The sequence below is a fragment of the Mustela erminea genome, chromosome 3 (assembly GCF_009829155.1).
Source record: "Mustela erminea isolate mMusErm1 chromosome 3, mMusErm1.Pri, whole genome shotgun sequence".
Taxonomy (NCBI): Eukaryota; Metazoa; Chordata; class Mammalia; order Carnivora; family Mustelidae; genus Mustela; species Mustela erminea.
In genome coordinates, this window is record NC_045616.1 from 136,555,430 (window position 1) to 136,581,311 (window position 25,882).

At 39.8% G+C, this 25,882-nt stretch overlaps 1 protein-coding gene across 3 annotated transcripts in view; it reads right to left on the bottom strand.

The window, feature by feature from the left end:
• Positions 1 to 25,882, bottom strand: part of SPEF2 (sperm flagellar 2) — a 170,274-nt gene that overhangs the window by 26,235 nt on the left and 118,157 nt on the right. For 2 of the 3 annotated variants that reach the window (XM_032337619.1, XM_032337618.1), the window contains 5 exons: positions 25,283 to 25,463; positions 18,009 to 18,156; positions 15,805 to 15,933; positions 14,601 to 14,739; positions 11,563 to 11,792 (listed from right to left, as the gene is read on the bottom strand). In XM_032337619.1, the coding sequence (XP_032193510.1) occupies positions 11,563 to 11,792; positions 14,601 to 14,739; positions 15,805 to 15,933; positions 18,009 to 18,156; positions 25,283 to 25,463 (827 nt within the window). Of the gene's footprint in view, positions 1 to 1,769; positions 1,955 to 2,039; positions 2,164 to 2,258; positions 2,468 to 2,592; positions 2,811 to 2,934; positions 4,101 to 11,562; positions 11,793 to 14,600; positions 14,740 to 15,804; positions 15,934 to 18,008; positions 18,157 to 25,282; positions 25,464 to 25,882 lie in introns of all 3 variants that reach the window. The other variant, XM_032337617.1, reaches the window with a different exon arrangement.

Genomic DNA, 25,882 nt, shown 5'->3' on the forward strand with positions numbered 1-25,882 from the left:
TTATTCTTATACATTAATCTCTTCTACCCTGTCCAAAAGAGAAGTCTGTTTTTGTCTGTCTCTCGTGTCAAATTGCATGTGCATGCATTAAAAAAGAAACAGAAAAACAAAATAAATGAAGCATCTTAAAAAATGTCTGTCTAACCCCTCTGACAGAAGTACCTTCTAGAGTCAGGAGAGACTCCTTACACGTATTCAGGTTCTTTCAGGTCCAGAGTATAGAGCTATTCTTCTTTGTTTAGAAATAAAAAGAGTAGAAATAGAACCACAGACGTAGCATCTCAAATTTTTGTTTTTACATCTGAATTTTTAACAATTATAAAAGTCCAACATGAACCTTAACATTTCTTCTAACCTTTAAGAAAATGCATGAATCCTTTTAAAATGTTAGCAGTTCAAACCAAATATACAATTTTGAGATTTGGAAGTTAATTTTTTGGGTGGCAAGAGCAGAGTCTTTCTTCCTTTGATATGACCATCCAACAGGTCATTCGGAAATAAATTCTCTATCCTTTTTGATTGAACCTGAGTATCCAGTTTTACAGAGATGAGAAACACTTTCCCAGGGGGTAGAATGTTCAGTGAGATGAACTTTATTTTCAGTAAAAACCACATTTGATTTTAGACAAGTTAGAAATAATCACTCATGTTCCTCAAGATGAAGCCATAAATAAAATCCATTTTATGAAACCATGAAGAAGCTCTAAGTATTTAAAAATTCTGTAGAGGTTCAATATATTTCCATTGTCTTTAATAGCTATGGTGCAAGCAAAGTGTTGTAAGATAATGCTTCCAGCTTACATAGCAATTGTTTATCTGATGACCTTAACATGAAATGTGAAAACCTTTTAATATTTGACTTTGTCACCTACATGGCCAAGATACATAGTGATATGACTTTCACATAAAATGTGATAACATAAACAGAGAAACTTGGAAATTTTATTCATGGACCGCCCCTCCCCCCAATCTCTTTTTCAGTTTGGCAGTAAGTTAGTTATCTAATGTAGCTGTCATTTAGAATTACACAGGAAAGATGTTAATTGTATGCCAGGCCGAAGGGAACTCAGACCATAGTCATAGTCTGGTCACCCTTAGCAAAACTCTGCAAAAGATGACATCAAAATAACACCATTGCTTAGAAGTATCACTTCCATCAAAAAAAAACGTGAAAGAATGCATGGATGTAGAAGTAGACTTGGAAAGGTACAGGAAGGATTGCCTGGGTGTCTCAGTCAGTGTGGCTGATTCTTGATTTCAGCTCAGGTCATGATCTCAGGGTTGTGGGATAGAGACCCACATTGGGTGGGCTCCACACTCAGTGGGGAGTCTGTGTCAGGATTCTCTCTCTCCTCGCTCTCCCCACTGTTTTCTCCCTCATGTGCATGCTCGCTCTCTCTCCCTCTCTCTCAAATAAATAAATAAATAAATCTTTTTTTTTTTTTTTAAAGAAAGGTACAGGAAATTTTTGCTTTGTCTGGAAAGATGCCAAATGCCTTCTGTGTTTGATACGAAGACGGGTTACTATTTTACTTCTAAATTTCAGATTAAAAAGAATTTGTTTTTACTTTGATCAATGACAAAGTCAACATTATCAGATTACTAATCACTTTCATAATGGCTTTCTGAGTTTGATGAACAGGCAGAATTAGGTCTTGTGTCACCAGTGGAAGATGGTGCTCTTGTATTCCATAAATGGATAGCTTTCCTTGGGTCAAAGTTATTAATGTCTGGAGAATTCAACTGGATTATCAGGAGATCCGTCATACTTTCAGCCTTGATCTTGGCATCCATTTGTGTCTTGGCGAGTTTCATCTGACTAAAGCCACGTTCTGCCTCTGCGGAACTTGCAGGGAGGGTCAGCACTAGGTCCACTAATGTCAGGATATTTGGATACTTGTGTAAGTAAACTGAATTCACATAATCCCAGGTCAACTTGCGGATGTTCTGAAATCTGGGTAGGGGGGAAGGACGAAAAATATAAAAGACTGAGACTCCCAAGTTTCATTCAAATATTTATAAATGTCAACTATGCCTACCTAGCATATATCTCTAATTTCAACATGCTCCATTCAGTGTCCACTTCATCAATTTCCACATTGGCAGCTTCCAGTACTGGTTCATAATGGGCAATGAGGATGGATACCTCTTTTTCTCCAAATTCTGCCATTGATATACAACAGAAAAAGTCACAGAAATGAAAGAAACCTACAGATGGTCAAAGAACAATAGGTTTGAAATTAGTGCATATAGAGTACCTCGATTTATCTTTGCAGGCCACAGTTTAAAGCTCCCAATCATGGTAGCTTTCACCACATCCTGGCTGGCATCTCTGAAGCAGCTTTGCAGCCTCTTGATAAGATGTGTTAAGACTGTGCTTCTTACATCAGAAATGTCTCCCTTTCCTCCCAGGCAGTTACCATGAAAGTGTGTGACTGAATCTACCCAACGTTCTTTTGGTCCTGGTCTGGGGAGGGAAACAAAAAAAAAAATACCCAAATAAACAATTAAGTGAAAAGGCACCTGGCAAATAATGTCCCCAGTCATACTGTCTACATTCGATAGACCCCAGATCATTCCCCAATTCCTCACCTTGTTTGATATATTCTGAGCATTTCCAGTGTTGACTCTAATGTGGCAAATATGTCAGCAATGGAAGAATTTCTGTTCTGATTGACACGGGAAAAAATGCTAAGTATATTAATGACATCCACTAAGAAATGGATGAATTTAACAATGTCTGCTTGGAGAAGGAACTGTAGGAGTTCCTTGGCTTTCTGATGACTGGTGTCACTTCTGTCTTCATCTGCCTGTAACATAGATTGGGAATAAAATATTGGTTTATCTTTATTAAAATTATTTGAGATTGCTCCATAAAAATATTCCCTGTCACTCTGGAAAACTAAAATAGTATGGTATGTCAAAATTACTTACCAAATGCAGTTGCTGGACTATTGCAGGATATCCCTTGAGAAAGTTTTGGAGGGCTGCCTGTAATTCTTGAAGCCACCTCTTGCCCCCTACTTGAGAAGGCATCACAGGTCGAAGGTGAAGGCTTTTGAAAGCGGTCATCAGAGAATTCCTGAGAAGAGGGGAACTGTGGTAGAAGTGGTAAATGTTGTGAAGAAGGTTTCTGACATCATTGTATAGGGGAATTCTCTGGAACACTGCCTCGTAAGATAGTTCAAGATGATGTGCAAAGCAGTACACAGTCAGGGCACATGGTTGGATTTCTCTCAAAAGCAGGGCCACCCCATTGTTTTCTCCCTCTGAGTCAGGGGCACCATCACTTCCAAAACCAACCAATTTCTTTGCCCAGTCTTGGTTCGATAACTTAAGTTGAAGATTTCTCTCTAGAGTTTTCTCAATGGCATTTCTTATTGCCAAAGGATCCTTCTTTTCTACTGTCTGTACCCCAACAATTTGGCAATGCACTTTTCCTGCACGTGCAAACTGCACATAGACAAGTTCAGTTTCCTCAGTTGAACTGTCTGTGATTCCATCACTGAGGACAGAGAAGAATTTACTTTGTTCTAGTTTCTCTCTTAGATTTCTCCGTTCCACTTCAGCGATAAAATATGTAAAGGTTCTTGCTGATTTGTTAGTTCTGAATACCGGGCCGATATCAACCCCCTTCATATCATCCAACTTGCACATCCAGATGAAGTCTTTGAGGGGACGTCCCGTCTTGGCGATAGCGTGGCATGATCTGAACAAGTTCTCTACTCTCCCGAGGGTGACTTTGCTCATGGTCGTCACCATGAGCTCTGTGGTGGCACGGTTCATTGGAGAAATACTTGTTGCTTCCATTAGTGAAGCTTTGGCATGGGCCTCACTGAGATGATGTGCATTGAGAAATTCTGTCCTAAAGTTGTCAGTGCCATAGGAAAAACTCACTTGATTTCCCCTTGACTTCACTCCATGCTTACGGCACAGGCCACAGAACATAAGATTTAGTATCTCATCATATATAAGCCAAGGGTATTTTTTTAGCCAGATTTTCAAAAATTGATCATTCCTCCTTGGAAGGTAATGGTCAAGCTTCCACAGCCTTTTCTGCTTTCTAGGGACTTGGTTCACATCATCTGGAGGATACCTGCCTTTAAAATAACTCCATATTGTTATTTTCAGTAATCACCAACATAGACCCTGTTTTGCTTAATCTCTGTGCCCCACACTTGCTCATTATTTCTAGAAAAAAATACAGTGAGTGCTTACAAATAGTACATCAGACATTCTGGTGAGTGCTTTAAGTGTCTTATACCATTAGATCCTCATAATCCATCATCCCCATTTTATAGTTAAGAAAATAGACTAATTATCTGTCATTTTATGGATAAAAAAACCCCTAGGGCACAGAGAGGTCAGTTAATTTGCTTGATGTCATAGCGTTCATAAGTGATAGAGTTGGGGATCACTAGCAGCCAGTCCGACTCCATAGCCACCATGTTTAGCTACTTCACTACTACAAGTTTCTCATAAGGACAAAGGGGGCTATGTTCTTCTTCACTCTAGAATCTGATTCTCTGTGCATAAGAGGGACATTGCTTTTTGTTGACATTTGCTTCCTGTGGTGAGAAGAAAGAGTAACAGGACATGCACGGCAGCATATCTACAAGATTCGCCTTAGCCATCTCTTCCTTCCCACCACAGTCCCTCCTTCTCTGGCAGGACCCGCGCCAACCTGTTCATTTACAGAAAGGGCTTCAGGCTTTGAGACCCGTCCTAGGTGGTTTCAAGGAGCTGTGCCTCATGCCTCATCTTTTTCTTTTTCCCCAAAGATCTAATTTCTGAAACCTACTTGTCAGAGTGTGGAATATGTATATTCATCTGGAGAGAAAGACAGAAAAATTAAAATTATACAAAGAAACATCCTAAAATACAGTTTTTCTCTGAAGGCAGGCAGCCTGGACCACATATTAACCTCCCTCCTTCAACTTCGGTGACTCTAGGGATCATTAGATGATCTCGTCCTATTTTACAGTTTAATGAAAAAGTGGAATATATGTTGGTGTGATAGTGTACTGAATAATGCCTAAGTGAGTGCTAAGCACTTCGCAGGTTTTTAAGAAAATCAACATTCCCAACGGATTTTCATGATCTTATATCTATTAATGTCTTTTACCTGGAAACCTTCAACATTAGTCAGTCTGCTGCTGCTTTTCTTACCCAATTTGCATCTAGCTTCTATTTTGCTTTTTAATAAATTTTTTCTTTGCAGTTGTTACTGTTAAAACAGAGCCCCATTTTGTATTTTTTCTCCCCCAAATCCTAAATATCACTGTTTTTGCTTAAAGTGGGCCTTCTTGTGACTAGTTCCTCCTGCCTTCATTTTGGGCTCCACCTATTGGGTCCTCAGGCTCCCACTCAAGGCCTTTGGCACCAGACTGTTGCCTGCTGGCCACATGTCAATGCTGGTAAACACAGGAATGAATATATGAAAAAGAAGACTCTTGTTACTGAAGGGAAGGACTTTAACTTTCACTACAGATTTAGCTAGCTTTTATGTTTTTAGCTTTATGAACAGATTTTCCAGAAGGTATTATCTTGAATTCTGAGCACATACTTTCATTTGCCTAATGTAAATTCTCTGGTTTCATTAGAATGTGTTTCTTCCTGAAGAGGCAGACGAAACTCTGCCCACAGACAGTTTTAACAGATCCAAGAGGCTTCTAGATTTACTACTGCATTTCCGTGATCTGAATCTCTGTAGCAGAAGGAGTTCACCCACTGAGAGAACCACAGGACATTCAGGGGCCTTACTCCTTTTTTGCAATAATCCCTAGAGTTTACCACCTGGAGACATATTCCTATTAATAACATCAATCCTTCTCTAGGAAGGATTTCTAAGAAATATTTCTGAATTTTTTGATTTGTGTAAAGTCAGACTAATTTAAACAGGTTTCAGATTACAACATGGGGCTTACCTCCCTGCAAATATATAGTATCCCATTTCTACAATTTTCGCAGAGATACTAGCTTAGAAAGATCCACAGAATTTCCAATGATTCCCCCCAACCCCCATGCCCTTAATCCTGTCTCTCAGTTGGAGGAGGCTCTGTAGAGATACAGAGCAGCATCTCCTGAGCTCTTAGTTTCTGCCTCCTTGTAATCCACTCACCACATCATCTGGCACTAAAGGCCTTTGATAAACCTTTCCTGCGTGTCCTTTGTAAACCACTTTGAGACTTCACAATCTGACCACAAGTTCTCTGTGGTCCTCACCTCCTGCCTCCTGCCCCAGCTGTCTGTTTGCTGTTCCTTGAAGAAATATGTCATGCAACTTCAAAATCTCCACGTCTACTCTAGTTTCCCCTTTGCCTGCTTTCCCCAGCTCTTCTTCCTGGAAGGTTCCATTGAAAATTCTCTACTGGGTTAACCCCTGTGCTGACCCACATAGGCAGCACTACTTCCTCCTCTGAATTCTTGTAAAAACCATGTAGCCAAATAATCTAGTTTAGCCACCACAGACAAGAGTTCTGTTTGTAACTTCTGTCTCTGAGACCAATCACTGATCCTAAGGGTTTCTGGAAGAGGTTCAGAGGTGGAGCCCCTTGTGAGTTTTTAGAACAATTTCATAGCCTCGAGCAACTAAATGCTGCCTCTCTTGAAGAAGGAGTGAGGAGGCGGAATTTGCTGGACTGTGTTCTCCCCGGATAGCCTCTCAGCAGAAGCCAAAATAGCCATGAACCAAATCTCTACAGACATTACATGGAATACTGATGCGTTTACAAAGAAAAGGAGTTCTTTTGGTTTAAGTGGGGACTGAGGAACATTGCTAAAGTGTTCTAGTTTCAACAGACTCCAAATTGCTTCCACTGGAGAAAGACTGCCTTCCTGATGTGCTTGGCTCTTGATGTTTAGAGACAAGATGTTCCTACCCAGAGCTCAATGTGCTACACAAAATGACTGTTTTTGTTTGGGATGTTTATGTTCCCTTGGGGGGCCACATACCTTATGGTTTAATTCTATCAGGTGGTGTAATTTTTTTTTTTTTCTGGAAATGTTCCAGGGTAATGCTATAGATGCCTGTTGTGCCATGTGTACCTTCAGGATACTGAGCTAACATTTTTAGTAATAATTGGAATAGTTTGAATCACTATTATATAATGTTATATATTATATAATAATATGATATTACTCTAATTATATAATTAAATTATAATGGCTTATATTACACTTACATTGCAATTCTATGTGCTGGACACGTCCTAAACACTTTACATAAATTATTTTAAAGCTCATAGCAACTCTATTGATATACCCCATTGTCCAGATGAGAAAATTGAGACTGAGAGAGGCTAATTAACTTGCCCCAGAACATACTACAATCATTTGACAAAAGGTGGATTTGAAAAGAGCTGTCTGATTCTTCTTACCCATGGCTGGGTTTTCTTACTCAGCCAGCCATGGGTAAGAAGTGAATCAACATGGAAAGGCTAGCATGGGGCCAGACACATGGAGCCAGATCCCATGCCAGTATTGGCTATTAGAATTCAGAAGATGTTCACTAAATCTCCCTCTGTGCTGGGAGTACTGTCGTGGGAATGATTCCTGGGACAGTCAATGAAAGAATGTCTTGCCAATTCACTGGCTGTCTCTAACTTAAGCTGCTCCTGAGATTCTCAAGTGTGGCTCTTTGCTGGGTGGGAAGAAAAACACTAGCGTGATAAATGGTTTCATTGCATTTCACATGATCTTGTATGATTATCATGCATAAGGTTATTTTTCTTTTCTGGCATATATATATATCCATAAATAATTTTATTTATGTAGCATAATTAAAAGTTACCAAAGTGGAACTTCATGATATGACCATTCTTTATAAATTTGCTAAAAACCTCTTCCTGCGGGCCTAGTTATATAATGACTATGTGTGAACCTGTATGCTTTTTCCTAGAGAAAAACACATCTGTGCATCATATTTCACCATATTTTAGTAAGCATGAGAGTTGCCTCTTAGATACCATAGGTTACACTGGCAAACATGAAATAGTTCATGGAAATGCTCATATTTCTTAATATATAAAAATACGTTCTTAAAAATAACAGCAGTTTTCAAGTTCAAGGAAGATGTTCTGTAGGATCACACATTTAGAAATATGCCACATTCAACCAGTTGCTCCATACTTTCAAAACTGATTACTTGAACTGAGCTTGTCTTTTCAAATTATACAGTTCTGAGGTAAATACAGTGGAAGATGCCAAAAAAGATTGTTTTCCAGTTCTCAGAAGGAATATGATAAAAGACTTCATTTAAAAGATGGATGGCTGTGTTATCATTTAAGGCAGTGGACAACAGGAAGAAAGAGTGAGGAAGAAAGACTAAAGTCAGAGGATGTCTTGGGAGCTAAGGGAGTCAGGGAGAAAGGGTGAGTGGTGATTATTGGACTTCCTCGGGGAGGGGCAATGTCTGCATTTGCAACCTGACTTCAAAGAAAACATCACAGAAGTGTGACTCTGGGAGCGAGAAAATGGAATGATAATTATTTTGCCTTCCTTTTACAACATTAGCAAGAATAAGAACAGTGAACATTCTTTTTATTGATAGACTACCTGATACTGTGCTATGGTTTTACACGTACTTAAAAAGCAATGAATATGTGTGTGTGCGCATGTGTGCTTGTGTTCAATAGCATAACTGAGCTAATAATAAAGAATTTAAACTGATTGCTCATAGCCCATAAGTCATTTTGAACCCTCAAGACCCCCCACTCTCACAGTATTGTATAGCCTTGTAAACCTTGTAGTAATTACAATGGTTATTCTTGAATCTGGGATAATTCTCCAGCTTGGGTGGATGGTGGTGGTTCCTCAGAGAAGGCCTCCTCGTCTGTTTGCCTGAGGTTCTTAGGGTTGGGGAAGAAGAAGCAAAGCAGCCTCCTGACATTTCCCAGAACATCCACACCCATGCCTCTAATCTGCATGCTGGCCAGGGGCTGTTCCTCCAACTTGAAATATCCCCTGTATCCCTGCGATCAATCCCTCTTCTTCCAGTTCCTTCCTCCAAGGTAGTATCCCCTCAAACCTTCCCTGAGCCCTGACCGACCTCACTGTGCACCCATCCTCTTTTGCTCTGCATTCCTGAGCACTTTTATAAAGTTCATATGCTCTTCCAGAAAGAAATTAAATAGAAGTTTATATTTTCTTCTTCCTTGCTTGCCTTTTCAAATTACACTCTAAGTCCCTTGGGCAAGTGGTTTTCCTATTGCATCTACTTTTTCAAAAATATATAATTATCTGCCTCCTTTCTTCCCCCCGTTCCTTCCTCTTTCCACCACACTTTGTAAGCTGTTGCACTCATTCTACCATATTCAGATAACAGACAAATGTATCAGTTGACATGCTTTAGTCCCAAGGGTTTGTAGGGTTAATCTTCTAAGACATGTGTCTGCCAACTTACAGCTGCTATTTGTTGTTTTTAAACTTTTAGTTTAAATGGAGGCTCTGGTTTTGAGGTTGAATCCAAGAATGTATTATGGTTGTCGTCATGAATACCAAGGTCCCTTTTATTTATTTATTTATTTATTTATTCATTTATTTATTTATTTTGAAAGATTTTATTTATTTATTTGACAGACAGAGATCACAAGTAGGCAGAGAGGCAGGCAAAGAGAGAGAGAGGGAAGCAGGCTCCCTGCTGAGCAGAGAGCCCGATACGGGACTCGATCCGAGGACCCTGAGATCATGACCTGAGCCGAAGGCAGCGGCTTAATCCACTGAGCCACCCAGTTGTCCCCAAGGTCCCTTTTATTTATTTATTTATTTATTTATTTTTAAATATTTTATTTACTTATTTATTTGACAGACAGAGATCACAAGTAGGCAGAGAGGCAGGCAGAGAGAGAGAGGAGGAGGAAGGCTCCCTGCTGAGCAGAGAGCCCAACGTGGGGCTCGATCCCAGAACCCTGAGATCATGACCTGAGCTGAAGGCAGAGGCTTTAACCCACTGAGCCACCCAGGCGCCCCCCCCAAGGTCCCTTTTAAAAGGGATTATGAGTGGTTGATAATTTTCAAAATCCACTTCTATCTACTCAAATGCCCCGAAATGCTTTTAGTTTGGACCTGCTACTTGGATGATTTCCTTCTCATCACCCTAGTGTAGGATTAAATCAAAGTGTATTTCATATTCAGAATCTTTATATATGTTATCTTTTTGTTTTAAACATAAAAATTAGTGTAGCTATAATGAAGAGCAAAAGCAACTCTCGAGAAGGAAATATGTAATAAGAGGGCCTTGTGAACCCCACACCGCGGGAAAAAGAATCGAATCTGCCTGTCGGATGGAAAGGATTTTATGGGCTGGCTTTATAAAACTGCCATTTTTTGATGCCTGTTGATGGCTGCATTTCCTTCCTGCCCAAATACCACCAGCCACAGCTGGTATCCATCAACAGTTGTCATGTGTGCCTTTATGTACTGGAGGTGGAGTCTGCTCATGCTGGTTAGACGAGCTGACATGTGCCAGGGAAGGGGGTCCTCCAGAGGCCCATGGTTACACCTTGTTTCATCTGCTGGGCTTAGCCAGGGGATGTTCCGATTTAGAATTAAGGAATGCCCTTTTGACTAATGAGATTCAATGGAGATTTATAGAAATACTTGACTTCAGAAAAAAAAAAAAAAACAACAAGTGAGTATATTCACCATGAAAGTGGAATTGTGTTAGTGCTAGATTAAAGTCAGTTGGCTATTCTCTAGGGAAAAGTAATGATTTTCCAATACATGGATGTTGGGAGAGAAAATAAACCTGATTATGAGAGGTGACTTAGTTCAGTGAGAAGGGGCAAGAGCTTTGAATCCAAAGAGGCCTGAATGACATATGACCATATGTAAAAACTGCTCTGTGACTCAGTGTCCAGACCAATAAAATGGAGATGAGATGATAGTTCTATAAGATCTGTCTGAATTACTTGTGCTATCAATTGATGGAATTCATTGAAGAATATCTGGAAGTAGAAAGAGAATGAACTTTTAAAGAAAGCACTTGCACATGTTACAGAGTCATAGTGATAACATGTGAAGGAAATAAAGAATTCATGTACATAAAATATTATGTGCACATACATGTGAACACCTTCATCAGTTAAGCAAATATTTTGTTGACAGTTTCCCTGGCTCTATTCTTAGTCATGAAGCACTGAGGGAAAAGGGAAATTCTCTACTCCTTGGTCTTCTGCCACAGACTAGTAGGGGAGACAGAAACACAAACTCATCGTCTCGGTCCAAACCCTAGACTGGACATATGTCCAAATGCTGTCTCTCTCAACCGCCAGAGTCAGACCCAAGTTTACCAACTTTTTGGCCAGGGACAGGGACGGGCTGAAGAGGAGAATTACCAGGAATGAAGACCACCACACTGCCAAAGGATCAGTCACGTTTCCTCCTGTTTGTTTCACTCAGATCTATGTTGTATGAAGCAGATGTGTGAGAAACTAGAGCAGAGTGAGGGCTCATTTTGGTGACATGCAACCCAGGGGGCTGATTTTACTTGTGAGCAAGTGACTGCTACCCTGATGAGTCTTAAACTTTTTTGTGCTTTTTCATGATAATTATTTTTCCTACCTTTAGGTGCGATATCTAAGAACTGATCTCGAAGACTATCAAGCTGTTCGATGGTCAGGGTGCCATTTTCTTCCTTTTCCACAGGTGGGGGGCGCACCGGGGGAGGAGGGTCTGGAAAGACTTTCACATCGCCATTAATGAAGAAATCTTCTTGACTTAAATAGAGTTCATTCTGAATTTTTTTAGATGTTTCAATGTGATAGCGAGCCACCTCGGTTAATTTTTCCACACTGAAAATGGAAAAATGCGAAGGGTTTTCTCTACTAAATGCTACTGGATTAACAGTGTTTGCTTACTAGACATATACAAAGAGTCTACACATTGTATAGCTAAAGTAGACAACTCAATCTGCATGTTTCCCAATTCCAATTCTCTTCAAACCCACTTTGTGAAAAGACAGAGTATAATTAAATAAGTGTAGATTGGAAATAAGTATTTGCTCACTATAAAGCTCATGGTCACATACGTATACAAAGCTGAACAAAAAGGGACTTCATCATATATGGTTTTATTAGTAATAGAACATATTTTACTGTGTAAGTACGATTGTGTCAAGAGATATATTTCATTCTAGGTATTCACCAGAATAAAGTTATATGGCAGAAGAATCTGTAAAATTCAACTGTTAGATTGACACATTTATTTGGAATCAGGAAAAGTTATTAAGTTAATCAAATTTGATAATGGATTTCTGGAAGAGTGACTTTTCTCTAACTTTGACTGGAGGAGTCTGATGTTATTTAAGACACAAAGTCAGAATGGACTCTCATAATATAAACACATTTAAATTGCTTTCTGTTTTTACAAGCAATAATTCCTAGTTAAATCATGTAGCATAAGCAATAATAGGTGCAGTGGAAAGAACCCTGGAAGCTGAGCTCTCATTCCAGAACACTCCACAGCCATAGGTCCTTGGGAACTTAAATTTAAGCTCCCTCAATTTCCTTATCTTTGCATGAAGCCAGTAACGCGTAACTCCATATCTTATAATTCTTAATATGAAATCACACAGAGCATGGATTTAACCTACACTGGGAATTATAGTTATGGCCCTAATTAAAGGGCCATTTCAAAAGCTAGAGAAGTTTTATACATGAATAAATATGATATTACTGTAGTACAGGAAGGACTGTGTATCTAGTTTGCAATAAAGTTAGGACATGAAGGAAAAATCCATTTTTAATCTACTTTTATGTAACCGAGGAACACTGAAATATATTATAGACTGAAAATTTTAAAAAATAGTATTAGTTGCTTTCTTTGAAAAGATAATCCTAGAATTCAACTCCAGCATGCTATACTAGCAAGTGCCCACATAGTGCCTATTATCTAATTCGTTTGTGCCTGGTGGTGTGTGTGCACTGGGGTGTGTAGGAGAAAGGGAATGGATAGCAATTAAGTTTTCTCCCTTGAGTGAGGAAGGCCTCCCACTGCAGACCAAGACTGAGCCACAACCAGGATCTCAAAATGGGTGTGCTCCGCCTAGTGGAGGTTACCAGGAACGGAAGAGATTTAAAAATGCCAAGGGAAGGGCGGGGTGGGGGGAGTTTGGGGGAACCGGGTGGTGGGTATTGGAGAGGGCACGTATTGCATGGAGCACTGGGTGTGATGCAAAAACACTGAATACTGTTACGCTGAAAATACATTTTAAAAAATTTAAAAAAAAATGCCAAGGGAATGGAAAGCAAGATTTGGAGTTCTGAGGGATCTGGTAGCTCTCTCTATATTTTCCCTTTATCACCAGAGAATTTGTACAATAACCAAAGCAGAAAGCATGCCTGAACAGTCCTGGTTTTAACTTCTTGCGGTCACATTCAGGGGTCAGATATATACACAGAATATAAATCTGAGAAATTGGAGTACATCTGATAAAAAAAATAAGAAGCATTTACTCTTGAGGGTCACGTGACTGGGAGTTGCGAATGCTATGAATTATGAAAATACATTTTCATTTGTAAGCGGCAGGCAGAGAACAGAACTGAACATCACTGCTCTGTGACGCTAACGAGTAACAGACTTGGCTACCCAGTAGTAAAATTATTTTAAGCCTACTGCAGTAAGGTTACCAGGCTGAGGGGTGTGTGTGTGTGTGTGTGTGTGGGTGGGTGGGTGGCTGTGTTAGTTATTATATAGCACAACAGATATTAAAAAAACTAGGATGAAGATTTTACAACAGAACTTTCATTATGAGACAAGGATTATAGAAAACAAACCATAACAACTATTTTCCAGATAATAGTTATTTCTGAGAATACTTGCCATTTGTATTCTATGTAGGTAGCAACTTCTAAATTTCCAGCCAATGTTTATTCCAAACTGTAGTGTTCCCAGAATCTAGATCTAATAGAAACCTCTGAAATAGCCTGGTTGCTGTGTTTCCTTTTATAAATGAAGCCATGGGGCCCCGAGCGATTAGGCATGGTGTTCATCTGTGGACAATGAGGGAATTCCCATTTCTTGGAACATCATGTCTCCTGATTCTCACTTGAGGGCTGTTTCTGTTTTGCTGAGCTGCTTTTTAGGGGAGAATTAAGAGAATGAGACTCTCTGCCCCTCACTAGAGATGAGAAGTCTGAAAAACCTTTGGAACCGAAGAGCAAAGTGGAACTGGGTATTACCCTTACAAGGGAGTCAGCCTCACTGATAAAACATTGCAGTTGTTTTGGACTTGTTAGTCTCCCATTAATCAGCCCTGACTAAAAGTAAGTCTAACATTAGAAAGATATGAAACACAATCTTACTTCTGAAAAATATTTTGAAATTACCTATAAACATACCTTGTAAACTATGGTCCTCATCGAGCAGCCTAAAAACCAAACTCAGAAATGATGTGTAAAACTGGACATTGCAACAGGACAGTTTGACCCATGACTTAGTGTTTGAGAAGAACCAATACAAATGCATATGTGATTCCCTAAAAGGTCAAAATTTCTATTTGCAAATGTAATTTACAGTTGTAAATGCCTAAAAACCTGCTAATTTTGACCTCCAGGAATTAAAAAAAAAATATGCTTTGGAAAAGCCATGGGGTACATTACCTGGCCATTTCATTCAAGTACCTCTCACCAAGCCACTTTTCCAATAGTTTATATACATCGACCACCTTTGTTACTAAATCTTCAAGGAAAGCCAATGCTTTGGTCTTTATCAGTTCAAGCCGGAACTGTGTGGCTATCTCTATTTAAAAAGAAAATGAAGGATTATATATACATGCATTTTCTCACCAGCTGAATTCAATTTTAAACCAATCATGCTTCAGTTTGTGAAGATGTAAGTGCACATTTAATATATGAGTATAGGTAATAATTAATCTATGTCACTGAGAAAAAAATGGGTAATGCATGGTAGGGTCATTTGACAATTTATTTAAGCCAAAACTATTATAAACTGAGCTTTACATTTATTACACTTTTTAGTATTATGTTCTTTGATAAATTGGAGTGGGAAAGAACAAATAGATAATCTCTGAATTTCAAAAGGGGGAAGATACAAAGTCTCTTAATATTTCCCTACTTAAAGAACGTCAGGATGGCAACACCATGGTATTTTCTTAGCACTGGCCAAACTAGGGTAAATTCTCTGTATTCCAGGGCCTGTTGCTGCCCATGGCACACACTAAGGTTTGTGGATTTTAGTTCTGAAATAGATTTCCCATGTTTCTTCGCTGCTTCCTCCACTGCCACTGGCTTCAGTTGCTCATTTTCTGAATTTTTTCAACGTCCATTTTCAGTTGCATTTTAAGACAAGTGGAAGGGCCAGGAGGATATATCTTATAAAATCACTGCTACCTATAGAAAAGGAAGCTCTTGAACATTATGGATCCAGGACTGGCTCTTCTAGGGCCTCTGTTACCAAGAACTCACATTCAGGGACTGTTAGCCTTCCATTGGGATTTATTTTCCTAAGGAGAGGCCTCAATTATTCTTCACATAGAAAACCACCCCTGTAAAACCACACAGACTCTGACATATTCTTTTTGTGTCTATTCTCTGAGATTGTTAATTATTGCTGGTGTTCTCCTAGCCCCCTCCCAAATTTTCTCTTTCTGAGATCTCAGCACACAGTTATAGGACGGCTGAATCTAGCCCTCATGTGGTCCTATGAAAACAACCAACGAAATGCTGTACTTTTCAATCCCTTTGTTCTGTGTTCCCCCAACACAACTTGAGCCATTCAAAAGCTATTTTCCTACTGGTCTGTTTTCCACTGAAAAGAATCATCTCAGTTCTTTCCAAATGCTACCTTCAAATTGCAGGGCAGCGAGGTGTTCTTCCTTGATTTTGAGCATCAGTTCTTTTCTCTTTTCCATTTGGGCAATCTCCTCTGCTGTCACCGTCACAGGTGTGACTTCTGCCATCGGTGGTGATTTGCCTGAAAGCACAGTGGAACTTGGGGAGGAGCGAGCCAGCATGCAAGAGGACGCACAGCTCCTTGGACAAAATGTGGACCAAGCGACATATGCGGGTCTACTGCAAACCTCTTGGGAATTGGAAAGGACCAACCCTAGTCCTGACTATGAGTGGGAAGTATGGATCTTTCCTTGAGAATTCTCCAGGTGTTATCTAGGCTAGACACATGTGAAAATGCCCCTTTTGTGTAGCATCATGGGAAAGTGAGGTGTGCAGGGAGGGCAGACACAGTTACAGACTCCAAGGAAGGTGCAGTGCAGAGTTTGGCGATGGAAGTCAGCAAACTGCAACACAGCACGGAGGCCATTAGCCAGCTGCGGAAGTACTATTCCATCAGAGGTACTAGTGTTAGCCAAGGGCGTCCCAGATCCTCATCAAGAAAAGACCAGCTGACAACATCCACACGATGGCTGAAATGTGGCTCACAGTCAAGAATCTGTAATCTACTTAACAATCTTTTCAGTAGTACTTAACTGGAAGTACTTCCATGATTATATAAGAGAATTAGAAAATAAGAATTTGTCAGCATTTATCTGACAATCTACCCTTGAGAAATGGCAGTGTGATTCTAGCTGCAAGCTCCCTTTACGTAGTTCCTAGTGCAATAAATCTGTCTTGAAGGTCTGACCACAAGGGGTTCGAGTCATGTGAAGAAGACATAACTGTAAATAAAGAAACTGTAATAAAATGTCATTGCAGGGCGCCTGGGTGGCTCAGTGGGTTTGGCCTCTGCCTTCAGCTCAGGTCATAATCTCAGGGTCCTGGGATCGAGCCCCACTTTGGACTCTCTGCTCAGCGGGGAACCTGCTTCCTCCTCAATCTCTGCCTGCCTCTCTGCCTGTTTGTGATCTTTCTCTGTCTCTCTGTCAAATAAAGAGATAAAATCTTTAAAAAAAATGTAGTTGCAACAGTAGAGGTATAAATTACAGGTGAAAGGGAGCTTAATCTCATTCAATTTCTGTTTTATCATCTGTAAAATTAAGGGACTAGACTCAACCATTTATCCATTAAAAGTACATTGAAGCATGTCCTCCAAATGCTGCTCATGTCTTTCAATTTTACCATCTGAAATGGACTAAGTGGTGTGTTTTTCCTTGTGGTGCTCTTCTTCTCTTGGCTTTAAGTGCCACCCCTCACCCCCGGGCATGCCCACATCCTCAACTCCTCCTCAGGGCTGTTTAAATGTACTCCTGCTGGGAAGTGTTTCCCCACTCCTCAGAAGGACTGAGGTGACCTTGCGCTCAAGGTCGCCTGCACCTCTCCCACTAAAGAGCAATGATGGATCAAATGTCTGTCTCTGGGGCTAGACTGAGTTCCCATCAGGGTAGGGACTGGGTTTTTGTTTTCGTTCTTAATGTTCACCATCGTGCCCTTAGCCCCCATCATGGCACGCTTCTCTTCTAGTGGGTGCCTAACAAGTGTCCCGTGAGCAACTGCCTAGTGAAGTGACTTCTGCCCCCATGCTTCTGTCTCTTCCTCTCTTGCCTCAACTCACCTTAAATATGTACAAGTGAAGACATTCAGAGGGGGCATAATGTTTGTGCCAGAGTTAATCCCAAGGCTGACAGGAGGTCTGTCTCAGCCTGAGTTTTCTCTTACCTTTGCTTTTTCCTCAGGCCTCTGAGGCAGAGATAGGCAGGAGGCCTCCAGAAGAGAGGAACTTGCTTGAATTAAACCAGAAACCTGAATTCAACCTGAAACTTACATACATATAATCACTTTTCACCCAACTTCTTCTCAGTTACTATAACCCCTTTTGTGTACACTTTTCAGATTACACAGTACCATCTGGAGTTCTTCCAGCATGTTCCAAACTGTCCTTAAGGGTTATTTTACCTTGGATACGCTCAGCTATTTGGATAAACAAGTTAGGTGAGACTGGTTGGAACCCAGTACGATTAGCCAGCTAACACCACCGGAGCCTGGGTCTCAGAACCAAACCAAACCAACAGTAGCTTAACGTGCCTGCTTAGACGTTTGTGTTCTACCCAGGACAGTTAAAGCATCTGCACTTTTGGATGCCAAAGCCTTCACTACCTTTTGCTTTTTTGTCTGCTTTTTTCTTCTTGGGTGGTTCCTTTTTGACTTTTTTATTTGTACCCATCTGAGGAGATTTTTCTTTTGTGTCTGCTGGCAGGTTTTCCTTTTCTTCTTCCATGAGCCTCTGATGAATTTCAGCAGCCACCTGGTTGGATACAAGCAAGATTTTGATGAATGTGACCCTTAAATATGAGAGCCATGTGGATTTAGTAATCGCCCAGTTGAGCTGAAGCCTCATTCTCTTGTAAACCACCATGCCATGTACTCAGTCTTTACAGAAGACACTCTTCAGTGTTTTACTGATATGGAAACCCGGCCCGGGCTCCAAGAAGTGGCATTCCTCCTGTGTGTGTGTATTGCTCACTTTCTCCAGCCCTGCCTGCAGTTCAACCTTATGTTTCCTCATTGACACCTCCACATTCTGGCAGTTCCACAATGATGCTTTTGAAAAGCTTTCTTTTTAATCTCAGACTCTATGGATTTAACACTCACCATTCTTCCAGGGCATTCCCCCATACCAGTGTTTCTCACATCATCATCATCATCATCATCATCATCATCATTAAACACTGCCCCACAGAGTTTTAAAGACAGTTTTTCCTAATAGTGCCCTTCCATGAAGTTTTAATACCGCAGAATTGCATCTGTCCACATATTTTACCTGTAACTGTGCTTTATACATAAAATGGGTAAGACTTTCTCCTGCTCCCCAACCAAGTTTTGGGATTGCATGCCCTGTATTATTTGGGCTCATCGACTCTTGCGTTCTGGGCTTCCATTCTCCTCTAACACTAGACATCATCCCAGAAAGCGCCGGGCTCATGAGGATGACCTGTCAGCTTCCTCTACTCAGGGCACTTGCAGCTTCCTGCCATCTCAGCTACCCCCTCCTTTCAGTCGCGCGAGTGGAGTGCCTTGGTGTGAGAGATGAGTTTCGGGGCCTCCTCATCGTAGCTGGAGAAGGAGTAGGGTGCGGTGCGGTTGCGACCTCTCCATCCCTCCTCCAGAGTTCTGTGCTTCAGGAAGCAGAGAAAAATTGTCTCGAGGCTGCTGCAACTGGGGCCGTGCATTTCAAAGGCCAGACCTTTTGAAATAAGGCCAGCTGCCCCTGGAGAGGTGAAGAGCAGTTGAGGGTGTAGCCCCCAGAAATGAGAACTGAGAAAAGATTCCCAAAAGGGAGAAAGAAAACCTGCCAAGCCCAGAGGAGGGAGGAGAAACATATGTTTATTTATTTATTTTTTTTAATTAATTTTTTATTTTTTATAAACATATATATTTATCCCCAGGGGTACAGGTCTGTGAATCACCAGGTTTACACACTTCACAGCACTCACCAAAGCACATACCCTCCCCAATGTCCATAATCCCACCCCCTTCTCCCAAACCCCCTCCCCCCAGCAACCCTCAGTTTGTTTTGTGAGATTAAAAGTCACTTATGGTTTGTCTCCCTCCCAATCCCATCTTGTTTCATTGATTCTTCTCCTACCCACTTAAGCCCCCATGTTGCATCACCACTTCCTCATATCAGGGAGATCATATGATAGTTGTCTTTCTCTCCTATCTTATTTCGCTAAGCATGATACGCTCTAGTTCCATCCATGAAATCTTGCCATTTGCGACAACATGGATGAAACATATGTTTAAAAACCTTAAATCTCAATAAAGCAACTGGTAAAGAAATGGGGTGAGGGGTCATTTACTAAAGTGCCTACTATGTCCAAGCCTGGTGTTATTTCTGGGGAGGAATGGGTGAGGGGCTCAGAGGAGAAAAAGGAAGTTGAATGGAGGTGAGTAGAAAGATGAATAGGTCATAAGCTCTCCTCTCCCCTGGCGAGATACACCAGCCAATTCCCGCTTGCCCCTAGTTCCTGCACACTTCAGACCCCTGGGCTCAGCATGTAGCTGTCCCCAAATGTTCTATGAATGTAAAATGTTGTTCCACCCTCCAAATGGGCTTCAAGCAGCTTTTACCACCTGCTATGCTCATGGGGATGCCCAGGAAATGATTATTAATAGATGGAATTTCTTTTTAAATGATCTTATTCCACGGAACTTACCCACAGCTTCTTTAAGATCAGTGGAACTTTGGAGAAATACAGAAAGATTTCAGAGAACAAGCCAGTTTTGTGTGAGTGTATGTATGTGGTTTTAATCAGATGCCCTTAAGCCATAAAAATGGATTTCATAATATCTGCTGTGCTTTAAAATTCTTGGTAAAGCTGAAAGCAGACTTGTTAATCTCCCCCCAAATTGCAAGCAATTCAGTTTTGAATCTGTTTTTGCAAAGCACAGTAAGTTAGCAATTCCCTTTAAAATTGGATTTTTCTCCTTTATAAACAATTTTGTGGTGGTGGTGGTGGTGGTGATGATGATAATTATCATCATCTGCATTTTTTTGGTCCACTTCCCTCAAAGACCTCTGAGCCTCTTTCAAAATTTAACATAATTCACAATACATTCAGCAATCTACCTGTAAGTCTAAAGAAACTCTAGAAATAATGTCTTGACATTGTGGGTGTTAGCTATGACTTGTTTCTTTGAAATCATTGCATACCTGTTAATTAGAACAAAGTTTTTCTAAAAGTTAACATTGCACACTAAACGAGTAGCTGTTGGTGGGACTGCTGTGTAGGAAAAGGCCCGCATTAAAACTCTCTGCTTTCAGTTGCTCTCATCCCTGCTGGCACTGTTTATCCCTACAGTCGTTTGCCCAGGCATGTCTGTCTCACTGGAAACTTAAAATTCCCTTTAAGGTCATGTGATATCAAGGTCATAAACGTCTGTGAGAGACATAAAAGCAGGATTCAAATATAATTATTAGGAATACTAATTAGATTAGTACTAACTAAACTTTTCTCCCTTATTTCTATGTGGTTTTTATTTATTTTATTTTTTTTTAAGATTTTATTTATTTATTTGAGGGAGAGGGAGAGAGAACAAGCAGTGGGAATAGGGAGAAGCAGGGAGCCTGATGCGGGGCTTGATCCCAGGACCCTGAGATCATGATCTGAGCCCAAGGCAGACACTTAACAGACTGAGCCACCCAGGCAACCCTCTATGTGGTTTTTAAAGTCCACAAGGAAAATAGTACAATTGTTAATAAATTTTTAACATCATGATCTATTATATTTACAATTTCTAAGACACATCGGCATGCATTATTTCATTAGATCTTCCAACCATTCACGAAAGGAAAGGTATGTGGAATGTCTCCCATGTTACAGACAAGGAATTGAAGACTGGAAGAGGTTATTTCCACAAAATCATACAACTAAACCCAGAGTGGTAGCCAGTGCTCTTTTTGCTATGTGCTGCTCTTTCCAATAATGTAATATTCTACGATGTCATCTCCCCTAGGATATTCTAATAGGATTTGTAAGAGTTGTAAATTACTTTATGTAGCTCCATAAGAATAATAATTCCTCCCCCCCCCCCCAAACTCCTAGCTCTGGTTTCCCATTCTCTGGTGCTTGGTAGTTGTAATCAAACTCATCACCATTGTCATTGGCATCATCATCAGTAGTAACCTCAGCATCTTTGGTACAGCAGCAGTCCCATGTCAGACTGTGCTGAGGGCTTAGTATCATATTAGATGTGGGCATGTTGCCAGGTATAGGGTGTATAAAAAGTCTTAGAATCCAGTGTTCAGTGTTTAGGAAAATAGTGAGATAAACATTACAATCACTATTTTAGGAAAATAGTGAGATAAACATTACAATCACCTAGAATCTTCCTAGATAGGAAGAGCTGGATGCTTGGGAAGATAATACTGTTACAGGGATTGGAAGAGCACATGATCAGAGAAGACAAGAGGTTCAAACAGCAACCAACAACTCAGGAATCAAAGCAGGAACTAGCTCTGAAGACTTTCAGAAAGCATATAGTTTAATCAAATAGAAGGAAGGAAGAACATATTTTAGGAGAAAAAGATGACATTGGCCAAGGCATGAAAATTGTTAATGCTGATGAAATATATAGGAACCAGTATTTAGTTACTTTATGAGAAGGCTTCATGAGTTGGTACTAGCATGATGGGGAGCTCTGAGCCTCTGGGTCAAGGGTTTAGGATTCCATGGTGGCTGCTGAAGTCATCACACTACCTCATTTTCCTCTCTGGTTAAGAACAGAAGATGATTTCTGTGTTCTTATAAGCATCACATATTTTTTTTAATAAAATAAATCAATCTCTTTCCTTTAACTGGATCATTTTGCCTTATAAAGTAGCTATCGATACATTTGGGGTCTATATGTATCGTCTTACTAGGTGCTTTCTATTTGTATTCTTTGTCCTAAATCTTTTTCTGTCCTCCTTTCTTTCTTATTTTGGACTTAATATTTTTAATTTATTCATTTTTCACTACACACTAATTCACTTAATGGTTACTTTAGAGATAACACCATGAATTACTGACTAAATAATATTTAGAATTTGATAAGTTAACAATTTATGGTGTAACCTATGGTAACCAGTAAAAGAACATAATATAATGCACTACTTCTAAAAGTAAGTAGGAGTGAAAAAGCAAACGGGAAAAGATACAGAAAGGATAAAAATAAAACAGTGAACAAAGATATAATGTATAAACTATATTTAAAACCATAATTTCTAAAAAAAAAAAAAAAAAAAAACCCATTATAGATAAGGAAGATTACCTCCTCGTAAGAAAAGTTTTAGTTCACCAGGCCCAGATGGCCTCTTGGATAAGGCTACTGAACACTTCAAGAGGGAATAATTCCAACTTCCTCAAACTCTTCTAAAGAATAAAAAGAAAGGAAACATATCCTGACTTGATTTATGAGGCTAGTATTACATGAATGCTAAAAGTTGACAAGGACAGTATGAGAAAGACAAATTATAGGATTTTCTCACTCATGAACAGATTCAAAAACCCTAAGTAAATTATTAGGAAAACCAATCCAGCAATATGTAACAAGTATAATGTTTCATTATAATGTTGGGCTTATTCCAGGGATGTGATTTAAGTTTAATATTAGAAAATTGACCAATAAGGTATTTTGCTATTGATAGAAAACAGAAAGAAAATCATTTGGCAAACTCAATAGATGCATGAAAATTTTTTGTTAATATATTTATGAAAAAACCCTCACAGTAAGCTAGAAATGTAAAGAAACTTCCATAATCTGATAAATAGCATCGAAAAAAATCTACAGCCAACACTTTCGTAAATTTTGACAAGCTAACTTGAAAATTTATATGGAGAGGCAAAGAGCCAAGAAAAGCCAAAATGCATTGGACAGATGACAAGGTAGGAAGATTTGCTCATCTGGATAACAAATGATATGATGTTATGTGGTTTTGGTACAAGGATGGAAAAATAGAGCAAAGCAACAGAACTAATTTATGATATGTGGTCACTTAATTTATGACAAAGATAATACTGCAGTGAATGGGAAAATCTGGTATTACTTATGCATACTGAAGTATTATGTATAGTATCATCTACTGACATTGAAGATAGCAACCACTCTTAGCCATATATCCAAAGGCTGTGTGTGCATATGTGCATCAGTGGACAAGTACAAGAATGTTCATAGCAAGGATATCCATAATGGCACAAACTGGAAGCCCAAATGTGTATTAGTAGCAGACTAGTTCAATAAACTGTGATAAATTTATATAATGAAACAATGTATAACAACAAAAAGGAACGGACTACAGCTCCACTCAACAACATTGAATTAATCTCATAAATAACGTTGAGGAAAAGAAAACACAAAGAGAAAAAAAGTATGAGTCCATATATTTGAAATTCAAAAGCAAGCAAAGCTAAAGTCTACTGTTTAGAGGTATAATAGACTTAAAACTTATGAATATCAAGGGAACAGTTAGTCAAAAGGCAAGTGGAGGGTCCACGTTGTAGGAATCCAGGGGATTAGAACTGGGAAGGGGCAAGGGCTGGGTAGGTGTGGACCTTTCCCATTTCTCCCATGTGCTGGTTCCACGAGTAACTTTAGGTGTGTTCAGCAAGCCCTGCAGTTCTACTTCATGCACTTTTCTTAGTTGTGTCAAAATCCCACTAAAATTTTTTATAGAAGAAGCAAGACAATGAAAGGCAACTACAATCACTTTTGAGAGGAAGAAATGAAAGAAGGAAGAAAAAAGGGAACAGAAGGAGAACACAAAGGGAGGAAAGAACACTAAGGCTGTTGTGGGATGAACTAGAGAAAAGAACCATGGAGGTTGAGTGGCCAGAAAGGGACTTGGAAAACACCCAGTCAGAAGTGTCACCTCCTCCCTCTGAGACCCTGAGGTAAGCTCCTCTTCCACCTCTTCCATCTCTTCCACAAAGCTTTTTGGAAAGGTTGACACTGCTTCCTGTTTGGATAGGATATTTTGGGGAAACCCAAAGAGCACCTGGCACAGAATGAAACAGAACCACCTTGGGCACTTAGGACTGGAGAGTGAGGGAACAGTGGTCCTCCAAGCTAAACCTTGTGTGCACCTTCTGTACAGGGGGAAGCTTCTCCTTACATTACAGTTATCTGTATGCTCTTCTCTTCTCTTTTGATTTGGTATGGGCCCCTTAAACACAGGGACTATTGTTGTCCCTTGGCTTCCCAGTGAAGCTGAAAAGGACATGAACTTTGAATTCATATAGTCCTAGGTCAGATCTCCTTGTTGATAACATGACCTGCTATGTAACCTTGGCAAAATTTTTTACCTTTCTGGATCCTCGTTTTCCTTGGTAGTGAGGATAATACTTACCCCATAGGTAGCTTATGCAAACTAGAGATCTACAGGCCAGATGTGTGTTTTTCTTAGCTCTGCAAAGTTTTATAAATTTAATTTCATTTCTAACATGCTAAAATCAGTAGGTTTCACATAAAAATCTGAATTTCTGGCTTTTCCTGGAAAATTATAAAATCTGGCCATACTGGGCCTCATTCTTAAATGGTATTTGGTCTGGGAGATGTAGCACATACCTCTTTAGGAGTGTGATTTCCACTAGGCCACAGCCCCATCCCTCCCTTATTGCATTATATTTGACCCATGTCATTGACTTTTCCCAAAGGACCCTTTTGGTCTCTGCACTTGGAGCCCAGCACAAAAAATAATCTAATGATTTCCTCCATTCTTGAGCTCATATATTTACTGACTGAATTGTTTTATTTCTTATTTCTTTCAGTAAACAAAATGAGACAAAAAAGTTCCTGAAGGTATAGCTTTATACAACATTGTGTAAATTTTCTATTCATAGCATATACCAAAGTTAGTGCTTAGTGAAAATGTAATAATGAGCACTGCTTACCATGTGAGATATTGCTAAAGAAGCCTGCTGCCAGGTGTCCAGTAACAACTTCTCATCTGCCTCAAAGTTTGCCTCAACATTTTCCAGTGAGTAATCGATCTTGCCCTTCAGTATGGCCTTTGTTTTTGGTTTGGACATAGTTGAATCCGGGGATATGGATATTCGAGAAATTAGAGGAATTCTTTGAAAAAATAAAAAAAAATCCAACAAATAAAAAGGAAATATAAATATTTCATTTACCATTTTTTTTTGACAGGTTACTTTGGGAATTTTGTTACCTTGCTTTAACCTATACTTTCATAGTTGTCCTGGAAGAACTCTTCAAGTGAAGAAAAGACTATAAAAGATTGTATTCAGGGGGTACCTGCATGGCCCAGTCAGTTAAATGACTGATTTTTTATTTTGACTCAGATCATGATCTTAGGGTTGTGAGATTGAGGCCGTAGGGCTTCATGTTGGGAGTGGGGCCTGCTTTGATTAAGATTCTCTCTCTCTCTCTCTCTCCCCTCTCCCCACACCCTCAAATTTTTTTTTAAAGATTTTATGTATTCATTTGACAGACAGAGATCACAAGCAGGCAGAGAGAGAGGGGGAGAGAGA